Source organism: Pangasianodon hypophthalmus, chromosome 8, assembly GCF_027358585.1.
Source record: "Pangasianodon hypophthalmus isolate fPanHyp1 chromosome 8, fPanHyp1.pri, whole genome shotgun sequence".
NCBI classification, from domain to species: Eukaryota; Metazoa; Chordata; class Actinopteri; order Siluriformes; family Pangasiidae; genus Pangasianodon; species Pangasianodon hypophthalmus.
Genome location: NC_069717.1, coordinates 9,006,140 through 9,018,329, shown reverse-complemented (window position 1 = coordinate 9,018,329; position 12,190 = coordinate 9,006,140). Strand labels below are relative to the sequence as shown.

The 12,190-nt window shown below is 37.0% G+C and overlaps 1 protein-coding gene across 1 annotated transcript; it reads right to left on the bottom strand.

Annotated features, from left to right (window-relative positions):
* Positions 1-1,928: 1,928 nt before the first annotated feature.
* On the bottom strand, positions 1,929-3,189 carry mc3r (melanocortin 3 receptor). The gene has a single exon (XM_026914420.3). The coding sequence runs from the start codon at positions 3,187-3,189 to the stop codon at positions 2,086-2,088; it is 1,104 nt and encodes a 367-aa protein (XP_026770221.1). The 3' UTR covers positions 1,929-2,085.
* Between the last annotated feature and the right edge of the window lie 9,001 nt (positions 3,190-12,190).

The following is a 12,190-nucleotide window of genomic DNA, read 5'->3' as shown; positions in this document are numbered from 1 at the left end:
ATTCAATAGCACACACCATCACGTTTTATTCATGGATATTTTCTCATTCATCACATTTATTTCAAAAGATTTGATGTCTACTCTCTAATGTCATTACTGAGGAAAGCACACTCCGTCTCTTCTTCATATTCAGAAGTACAATCTAAGGTTTCTGGAAAAACAAGTTGCAAAGAAATGAAGAACGGACCACACACACACACAATTCATTAGGCCAGAATGAGCTGAATAGGTGCCCTGCGTCATAAGTCACTAACAGAGCACAGAGAGCTGGTCTGACTATTAATTACTTGAAATAAATTCCAGTGACATAGGTTGGCTCCAGAAAGTAACTTCAAAACAACATCTGTTGAGTCAGTGCTGAATTAAAATTATTTTTAATGATAGGTGCTTAAGAGCAATTTGGAGCAAACATGGAGGGTTCAGGTCAGATGGGTTGAAATGGGCTAAACAGCATCAGCGCCATCACCATGTTAACAGCTATATTCCATTTCTGTGCTCACAGACAACAAAATGTTCTGTGGCTTTCAGTATGACACACTGTGGGGTACTGTGAATGTAATGAAGAAAACTAATATGCTGAGCACTGAAACACCTGAGCACAGACTATCTATCATCCAAGTGTACAAGCTTTATTTCCATATTCATTTTAAACATTACAGCACAAATACACCACATCAATAAAGAATTCATCAAAAAATCAAATAAAACATATACATCTTGCTAAAATGTGTAGACATTTGTCCATCTGATGTTACATCCATCATGCTGATAAATTACTATGTATTAGAAACATATAAATGAATGCAAGTTTTTTTTTTTGCATTGTCCTCAGAGGTTCATTGACAACAATCACAACTTTTCTCTGCTGTGAGACATTTTGTTAGCCAGTATGAGTGCAAATGTCACAGCCATAATGCTGATAAATTGCTATGTATTAGAAACGTGAATTAATTCATATGTTTTTTTTAAAGATTTGTCTGCATTGTCTTCAAGAGGTTAAATGACAACATATGCAAACTGACTCATTAAGCTTTTTTCCGCTGTGAGAAATTTTGATAGCCAATGTGAGTGCAAATGTCACATCCATAACACTGGAATTGCCCTTTAATAACACTAGAAGGTATTTACAAGGTATTTCATTGTGAATTGACAATAAAGAAGTGCATGAACTTGTGGAGAAATGTATTCGAAGTGCACACTGTACACCTAAGAGACATCGTGAACACAATGCAACTCAAAAACACGTGATCAAAGGGATTAGTTGGAGGTAAAAGGCATTTTAACCCCATCTGCCCCCTCCAAACACACACACGCACACACACACACACACACACACACATACACACATACACACACACAAACTAAAGCAACTACTCACTCAAGGATAACGCTGCTTTTAAAGAAACAGTTAATTTACTTACATATTTCTATATCATTCATTTAATTAAATATCAAGGATATTCAGAAAAATATATATTTTGCATTAGTATTTGGTAGAAATGGAATTTTTGCGAGACTCACAGTGATTTGTGAACCGGGAAATATCTGTTTTTTTTTTTTTTTTTTTTTCCTGAACAGGTCAGATTGAACAGACAGCCAGATGGCCATTTTTTAAAGCCTACAAGTTAATAAATATTATGTAATCTATGAGTAGAAAAAAAGATAATAGATTTTTATAAATCATAGTTTTAAAAGTTTCAAAACTTTCATAGATTTCCATATCATATAATTATTTCAAAAGTATTCTGAATTCCTGAAACACTTACATATACATAACTACAAAGCTAACACAACAAATGCATTCATAGCATCTACTTTTAGCAAACAATCATGCTAATATCCTCTATGAAAGCCATGTATGCATTCTGTTTTCAGTTTACTTAATTTTTCCCTCTTATACACACACACGCACACACACACACACACACACACACACATTAGTTTAATTAGCGTTAGCCTTGATACTCCAAGCACTGATTCCCCTCTCTTTTCTTCATCTTTCCAACAACATCACCCACAACATCACCCACCACATACCCACCAAGACTCCCCCTTTCTGTTTTCCTGTCTGTCTACCTTTCCATCTCACTCTGTCTCACTCTCCTTCTCTCGTTCCTGTGGTCTCTCCCTGGGTCTCTCTGTGTCTATCCCTCGTTCTCGCTCGCAGGGTGGAGCTGGACACCCTGTGCCAAAGCAGCAGAGGATTTCCCTAAAGGTCTTTCTCATCTCCAGGCTGCGGAAGGCGTAGATGATGGGGTCGATGACTGAGTTGCACATGATGAGCACTAGGTAGGTGGTGAAGTGTGACATGTAACACAGGCAGAGTGGGTGGCGTGGGCATGCCACAAGGAGGATGAGGTGGAGGAAGAAAGGTGCCCAGCAGCACACAAACACCCCCAAGAGGATGCTGATAGTCACCGCTCCCTTTAAGCAGCTGCGTTGCCGTGGTGCCGGATCGCCAGCAGCAACAGCTGCAGCTGGTAATGCCGCGATGCGCTGGACGTGGAGTCGGGCAAGCAAAAACATGTGAACATAGAGTGTTGCCATCAGTGCCAGCATTGCAAAGAACATTGTAATTAGACAAATGATGACCATCTTGCTTTCGGAGTATATGATGAAGACAATGCCGCAGATGATGCAGGTGAGCCAAATGGTGCCGATGGCACTTAATGCACGCCGCGCAGTTACAATGCTGTGGTAGCGTAGAGCATAGAATATGGTGACATAGCGGTCAACGGCGATGGCTAGGAGGTTACAAATGGATGCTACCAGAGAGATGCAAATCATGGAATCGAAAATATTATCCATCAAACGCACAAAATAGTCACTGAGTTTGAGCAGATTGTTTCTAAGAATGGCGATCACAATCGTTTCCAGGGAATTGGAGACACTCACGAGCATGTCCGCCGCTGCCAGGCTGCAGAGGAAGAAGTACATGGGCGAATGGAGGTTCTTGTTTTTCGCCACTGCAGAAATGACCAGGATGTTCTCCAGCAGGCTGATGATCCCAAGCGCGAGGAAAACTTCAGCATGGATCTGAACCTGCTGGCACAGCGCCCCTGATGGAGGAGGAGCGACACTGCCGTTAGACAGCCACAGCGATGTGCTCCCATTCTCGTATTCTGCTTCTTCTGTGAGGTTGATCAGAGAGCTGTCCTGCAGGAGCATGTGATGGTAAGATCCGTTCATGAGTATCCACAGAAAAAGGGATAGAAAATGGAGAAAATTAAAGAGACCTGGGTATAGAAAAAGAGGTTAGAATTATTAGGAGAGATGTGGAGAGAAGAAGAGTTGGTGGAAAAAACAAGAAGATTAAGAGAGAGGTTGAACTCAGATGACAGAATAGAATAATAAAGAAAGAACAAAATGTATGAAGTAAATGTGAATGAATGAGATCAGATAATGGTGCATAGGATAGTTAAGAGTCCGCTTGTGCTGGTGTCTGACACGAGCTCTCACAGTGATGCTCAGAGCAAACTGACTCACTGCCTGATTCTGCAACTCGCACTGCCTCCACCTGATGCTCTCTCTCTGTCTATGTGCTCATGGACGTGTCTGTGCATGTGTGTGCTTGAATCTGTGCATACACTTTTCCAAAGAAAAGCAGATTGTCTGCCCTTGGTTCTGTGCGTACGTGTGTGTGTGTGTGTGTGTGTGTGGGGTTCAGAGAAAAATAAATACATACATACATACTTTCAGTCTGATTTTGTTGATATTCAGTAAAAGATTACATAATTAGTAGGACTATGCTGTCTTATTTTGATCCATCTTTAAAAAAAAGAAGCTTAAAAATAAACTGATAAAGAGAAATATTTATTTATTTATTTATTTTTTATTTTAATATTGAAAAAAAAAATTAATAAACAAAATAATTCCTTCTTTGCTCAGGAGGGAGGTCAGCAGAGCTGTGGCATTTAAAATGAACTAAATATAAATCCAATGGAAATCTTCTGCCAAAAATGTTCAAAAATAACAATTAACACTTTGTTTAAATGCTAACATTTTTGGCCAAGAAAAAGTCACCCTGTTTCCACTACACTGCTATTTATTTGTTATTTCTTGTCAACTTGGTTTTGTGAACTAATGTCCTATTGAAAGGAAGGACTTGTTTAAAAACTGTAGGGTATTTTTTTTTTTTTTATAATTTAATGATTTAATTATAGCACATTTCATATACAATTTAAGGTAAAAGGAACAAATAAAAACAAATGAACATATATACAAAATGAGAGAAAATAAAAATAATAATTTCAAAAAAATTAAAATGTATTAAAAGAACAATAAATACAGTATAATATTATTTAAGAAAGAAAAAAAAATAAGATAAAGAAAACACAAAAAAGGAATACAATCAAAGTGCAATACTGTCTCTGAAAGCTAAAATCACAGGCTTAACTGTAAGTTTGATAGAACTGGAAAGCTTTCAGTCCCAATTTAAAAATTCTTCATAGTTTGTAAAATAAATATGAATTAATATATGCTTTGAATATTTAATTTTTTTAAATCTTCAGTAACTGCTTTATCCTGGTAAGGGTTGCAATCTGGAGCTAATCCTGGGAGCACTGGAGAAAAGGTGGGAATACATCTTGTAAGGCACCCAGTGCAGGGAACCATGCACATGCACGCACACACACACACACACACACACACATGCATGCACGTACGCACGCAGACACACGCACACACACACACACACACACTCATTCACACCTAGGGGCAATTTACAGCACAAAAATCTTGTGATCACCTGACCAGAATCCTCATACAGTATGTCCTTTTTCAACATCCCTTTCCAGATTTACTTCCCACTTTGCTGTTATAATAACCTCCACTCTTCTGGGAAGATCTTCCATTAGATTTTGGAACGTGGCTGTGGGGATTTGCCCATTCAGCCACAAGAGCATTAGTGAGGTCAGGCACTGATACTGGGCAAGGAAGCCTGGGGTGCAGTCAGGGTTTTAATTCATCCCAAAGGTGTCAGTGGGGATGAGGTCAGGGCTCTGTGCAAGCCACTTGAGTTCTTCCACTAAAACACCAGCAAACCATGTCTTCATAGACCTTGCTTTGTGCACAGGAGCAGTGTCATGCTGGAACAGTTTCAGTGAAGGAAACCTGCAATGCTACAGCATACAGAGATTCTATATAATCATGTGCTTCCAACTGTGTGGTTTTGGAAACCCCAAGTATGGGTGTGATGGTCAGGTGGCAACATACTTTGGGCCATATAGTGTAGCTAATTCACTTACCAGCAGGGTTTTGGGAGGTGGGAGGAAACCAGAGAACCTGGAGAAATCCAACACCAACACAGAGAGAACGTGTGAAACTTGTATGAAACCCTGGAGCAATGCTACTCACTTGTCCACTAAACTTTTACTTAGTGTTTCTTAGAATCTATTAACATAAGAAATCAGCACCAGGAGCAGTACAAAAAAGGTAATTAATAATAACAGAATTCAGAAATTTCAGAAAGGTATTAAGCCAAAAATTTTCATGTCATCACATAGTACAGAAACTGACACCCAAATACGGATAAGTAAATAAATACAAGTAAAATTTTTTTACTTTTTTAAGGCCATTTCTAAACTGTTAAAAGCTCAGGAATATTGTTGTCTGCAACCTTGAAAAACTGAATATAATTGAAAAAAATATAACTGAAGTAGTGATGTAACATGTCTGAAATTTTCTTTTTCTTTGACTTCATATTCCACACAGTTGTCTTTTCTGCATCAGGGTTTACTTAGACATTTATACAAGTATCGCACTTACACAAATGGTTGGGTTCTTTTTTTGTCCTGTCCAATGACATCTAAAAGTGTTTACTTGCAGAATCTGAAAGTAAAAGAGCGAGAGAGAGAGAGAGAGAGAGAGAGAGAGAGAGAGAGATGCAGGTGTGTGGGAAATGCAGTGTTTGCACGCATACCGCCTGGTTATTGATCACATGTATGTCACACCTCTGAGGCGTATGGTCCCAGTGTCAGTGCTCAAATCTCTAAACCAACACTCCAGTGCATAATTCTTCATCAATCACTCTAATTCCTGTTGACCAACTTCACAGAAATGACTTCCAAAAACGAAACAGTCCAGCTGTCAATGACAGCAGAAATCTCCAAACATGTCAGATTCAATGAAGCAATGATTGGCCAATGCTCACCCAACCCAGCCATAGTCACTCAAGGGGAATAGAGTTACGTAATGTACTTCTTTGTACATTTGTCAGAACAAGAATGTGGAGTGTCGGTAGAGCTGTGGCATTTAAAATGAACTGAATCTGACTTGAACTCTACTAAAGAGTAAGGAGAGGACAAGGGCAAAAGTTACTATAATATGTCAAGACAATTTGCATCAAAGACAGTTTTGTCAAAAAAAAACCAATGCAAAATAAAGCCACTGTATGAGAACAGCCATAGTTTCACATTTGTAGCAAATGTTCTAATCAGTTATACAACATAATATGAAAGAAGGGAGGCACGGTGGTGCAGTGCATAGCATTGCTGCCTCAGAGCTCCAGGGTCTCCAGTTCAATCATGTGCTCGGTTAGTTTTGTGTTTTTTTTTTTGCATGTTCTCCCCTTGTTTGTGTGGGTTTCTGCAGTTCTGTAGTTTCCTGTCACTGTCTAAAAAACATGCAGATAGGTGGATTGGCTATGCTAAATTTCGCATAGGTGAATGTGTGTACATGGTACCCTGCGATGGACACATCCCATCTGGGGTGAATTCTTCTGCTTTGCACCCGGTGTTACGAGTATTAACTCTGAAGTCTAGCATAAGAGCCACATCCTTCTTTTTAATAGTTGAGTAGAGTTTCTGATGTTTTTCAAGCATTTTCAAAAAGTAAGCCACAGGATAAGCCACTGGGTTCATATCCCAGATCAGCCCCCATTATGTTACAACCCTGACTCAAGGGAAGAATCATAAAAGAGTCAAGACACAAAATTCAAATGATCAACTGTTCACTTGGAATAAATAACCGTGTAGGTGTAGGTGTGTGGGTGTGGCCAGGTCTTTAATAGGAGTCCAAGTAATTGCCAGAACCAGGAAGTGTCAGGAGACTCCAGATCAGGCCATTAGCGTGAAACTACTCCTCTTGGATAGTAAAGCTTGACATGATAGATAGATATGAGTATTTATTTGCCTATTCGGACAATGATGAGTTTCTTTTTATACATGAAATGTAAGGCAGGAGTGTCTCTATCTTCATGTCATTTCATATTTAAGACATTTTCTTATTAGCTGATATGGTCAAGATAGGCCAATATATATTTATTATTGTTTATTTTATTTTATTTTTTTTGGCACTGGAGACTTGAGTGAGATGCAGAGGGCCCAACACTGGTCAGGACAGAACCATCAGGACCATCAGCGTGCTGTTTACCTTTTGGTGAGATGAAGATGAGAACATAGCAATTGCACTTGGATGCAGTCAACAATAACCATCTGAGAGAGGTAGTAAGCTTCAAAGTGAACCCTGATTGCAATCTGCAAATCTTCAGAGTGACATGTGATTGCAGTAAAAACACAATTTGACCCTGATTCCAACCCCACATGCACAGGTAGCTGCAGGCAGCATTATTTGGCAAGGTGCAAACTGAGCCAATTGAAAGAGTAGGAGTGCTTCAGTAATATCATCTATTCTATCCAACTACACCAAAGAACCAGAAAGATAAAGAAAAAGAAAATAAAATCATAAAATTACTGATGCCTAAAGCTAGTTGTTGATAGTTATTTAATAATTTAGCACTCACTGAGTGTCCTCTATATGTAGTTGATTTTCATGATTTCCATGTGCACTTGACATAGATTACATTGTTTGCATTTTTTTTGTCATTGCATTTCTGACCATTGAATAAAACAACTTTATGAGGATATTTTCAGCTCTCATTCTTTCCACATGTCCCTCAGTTGTTTATTGCTCAAACCAAATGAACCACAAGTATCAATTTCTGCCTAACTGGGAAGCAGAAAAATAGGTGAGAAAGGACACTCAGATAATTTCTCTATACCAGTGTACTGCTGATGCCCTTCCTGCGAATAAGGTGCCGTTATTAAAAGGTGACTAGGAAAGTACCCTTGCTGGGAAAAAAAAACCCTTACAAACCATTTGGAAAATCTTCGCTGTTTTACATGTAATCAACCTTAATGGGAATTAGTTAGAGTGGTTTCCAGTAGGTATTATATAACGTTTCTATCAGCATTTAATGGTTCGTATTTGTTGAGAGTGTTTTTATCTCTAATGGGATTTTGTTACACAGACTTTCATTTAGGCTTTACTGTAATTATTCCCACTAGAGAAATATATTTCTATAGCGTAAACTCATGGCTGTTCACCACTGATTTTTTTGTTGTTCTATACAGACTGTCATAATTAAAAAACTACGTAACTATCTAAGTAACAAATCCACCTTACACTTCCAGTATAGCTGTTTTTTTTGTAAATGTGCCATTATTCTACCACACTTATTTATTGTTTCACCTTATTAAACAGGAATCTTAAAATGAGGAATCTAATGTGACTAAAACTAAGCCATTCGACATTTCGATAGAGACAGAGAATTCAGAGAACTCTATTTCGCATCAGCAAGCAACTAAAGCATCCAAACAGAATCCAAAAAAAAAAAAAAAAGCAACTATATACGATCCAAAGGAGTAATTATAAATGCAGGTAAAAATGATTGTTTTTCACCACTGGAGCCTTCTGTGTATGCCCACACACTCATGCTCATTTTCTTTCTCACACACACTGATGTCTTGCTATTAACAGGTCATTCCAGCTGGTTGTCAAGGAGAAGCTGAGCTTCATAATGAAGCCCCCCCCCCCCCCCCCCCCCCCACGCACACACAGATTGCACTTTTAAAAAGTATAATTACACCACTGCTCTAACTGTTACTAAACAGATAATTTTACAAGAGCTCTGTATTTATAACCCCCCAAGGCTGTATTAATTAGAGCAAAGGTTAAAGTGTACAGTAGGTCCTTCGTAGCTCCTTTTTAATTCAGTTTAAAGACAGTGTTTTATGACTCCTAATTACCATTATAAATACCATGCCAATTCATACCGATGTTACTGACTAAAGCAAAAAATCAGGGCCGAGCAGTGCCACAAAATGAGTCTAAAGCTTCACCAATTCAAATGGGTGATTTAAGGTCATGGATAATATAGCTAATGTCTCAAAACACATGAAATGAATCAAAACAATATGAGCAATGTCAGTGCTTTTACCCAGAGAAGCCTTCTTACATACACACAGAGGCACAATATTGTGGTTATGGACAAAATCTTATAATATCGTTAACCTCTAACCTGATACCTACACAAGGTTAGGACACCAAAATAACACTACGGCATTCAATTTCAGGGCTTAGTGTGTTTATTTTGGAAGAGGTTAATGCTGGAAACTAGATCCTCATAGGCGTATTTCTTCCTTTAATAGTATTCATGATTACAAGAATTTACAATATAAGAAATGGTTTTCACTCAAAATGTTTTTGTATTGTGATAACACACCCAACTTCATAGAATATTATGAAATATTATATAATTATATTATTATTTAATGTATGACAAATGCATAGCATTATGGTTAAATTGTCATTAAACAACAAAACTACAAAATATATAATTAGAACTTAAATAACTTATTAAAATTATGTAAATCTCACTCCTTTAAAGGCTGAGAAAATGGCATTTGGGAATCTGAAGGTTACATACGTATGTACAGTGGATTCAGAAAGTATTCAGACCCCCCCTTCACTTTTTACACAATTTTTGTATTATAACTGCAATTTAAAATGGATTAAATTTACTTTTTTGGTCATTAATCTACACACAATAATCCACAATGACAAAGTGAAAACATTTTTAGAAAATTTAAACATTTTTTTGTAAATTTAAACTGAAATATTGGATATTCAGACCCTTGGCTAAGGCACTCCAAATTGAGTTCACATGCATGCCTTGATTATCCTGAGATGTCACTCACTAGTATTAGGCAAATAAATAAGCAAATGGGAAAACTCCCCCAGAGTATTTCTGAAGGGAACCACCCTGTAGCTATGGAATGAAGCAGAGCATGTCATTTTAAGAAAATAAAAATAAAATCAATAAGTAACAATCTCAGGACATTTTTTTCAACACAAATCATTATTTCATCTTCAAATGTTTATACATGGACTATACAAAATTATATTTATATATGCTATATGTAGGTAATGCTTTTGGAATTAAAGTAAACAAAATGTCAGAAATAGGCAATTTCCTTTACAAATTGTGAAAGTTCTGTATTAAAGTTATTGATTTTTTTAAATGAAATGTTTTTCTTCCTTCATAAAATAAAGTAAAAAAAGGCAAGGCCATCCTTGGTGAGCCCCAGGCAGTTCACATTTTTGTAATTCTACATTCACATTTTTGTATTCTGCAGCTCCTGATTATCAGGATGAGTTATGTTCAAAGACAGAATAGAATAGCAACGTGAATTGCTCTGGACCCTGAGAAAATCTGTCTTTTCAAACAATCTAAATTTTGGTTTAGTGTGTAGTTGTGATATTCATTCATTTTATGGCAATTCTCTAAAGATGCCGTTACAGTGTAAGACAAATACAGTGTGTGGTGTGTGATATGTGTAGCAGCACATTCCCATGGCAGCCCTGTGCTCTGTTCACTACCACAATAAGCTCAAGGCTATAGATTTGGGTTAAATACTGGGTGTGGATTAAACATTAGACATTTCTATAGGAGTTGCTGTAAGTGATATTAAAAGTTCCTGCTATCTTCTGCCACTCATAGCCAATAAATGAGTACATCCTCCAGTGGTATCATAATGCAGCATTATGATCCAAAAGGTGCCTGTTATGATACAGAATTTTGTTACACACAAGCCGATACACACTTGATTTAAAAAACAAATTATGCTAGAACCTGGCAAGTAATGCAAGTTTCTCCAGCTCTGAAAAAACACACAGTTGTTCACTTTTGCCTTGGCACTTACACAGTTCTATTCCTTCCTGGATGCTTTATTTTCAGCAGCATGCTTCATTTTCTCAGGCCATTCACATATCTAATAATATACAGAACCGCCTCATTGCAGGTAAGGTTGTTGATTGGTTAATAAAGTCAGACTGTATTGAAATGTTTAGTGTCTGATCACAGATCTCAGAACAGTCATAAATTATTTTTCCAGAGAATCTACTGTATATTAGTGAAAGCTATCAAGTAAGTTTGGTCAAAGTGCCCTTTAAAAATCTATTACAGTTATGCAAGTCAAAGTCCAGGAATTTCGATTGCAGAACTGCTTCGCAAAAAGTACATCTAGATCCTGCAACTAACAGGAAACTAAAAGCCACCCAGAAAAGTAAGAGACAAAAGTTGCAAACCTTTATCAAAAGATGGTGCTGTTTGAGCATGTTAAAATGTCCTAATTGCATTTCTATTAATGCTAGTTACCTACCTACCTATGCAAACTTTTAACCCCATAATTGACATTTAAATGAAAAGAGGTCTGCACTCCATTCAGTTTATCTATTCTCCTCTACATGCAAGATGACAGCTTATGGAGGTATCCAGCATTTACCCTGTGACTGTGGTATTTAAAGAAAATGCCACGGTCTTGACAGAGTGCTAGAGCAGGGTTGTAAAAACAAAACAAAACAAAAAAAGGCACCTCAATGCATAATTCATAATTCAACCCTACAATCACAGGTTATATATAATTTGCAGGGCCAATCCAAAGGGAATTGTAAGTAGGCTTAGTTCCTTTCTCTGTGATGTGGGAGCAAAGGATCTGTTTTGTGAACAACATTTCAACATAGTTTACATACTTTCTTTTATAGATTTTATGTGCTTTAAATTGCCTTTCAAATTTAATATAATCCCATATATTTACCAATATACAGTATCTCAATATATGTAGGTTTTCCCTAATGGATTTCCTATACACACATTATGTTCTTAAATGTACTGTAATATAATAATAATAATGAATGTGCTTTATGCCAGATTTATGCTCCTTCTGTCCGCTTTTGTTTTTCATGTCAAATAAATGATAGGCCATGATTAAATTAAAATCATGCATAATAATATGCACTGAATGTTTTAGATATTATACATTATGTTTTTAATATACTTACCCATAAAATCCATAACGTATACGAAATGCAGTATATAAACCTGATCCATATATTCTCCCATATATGCAAA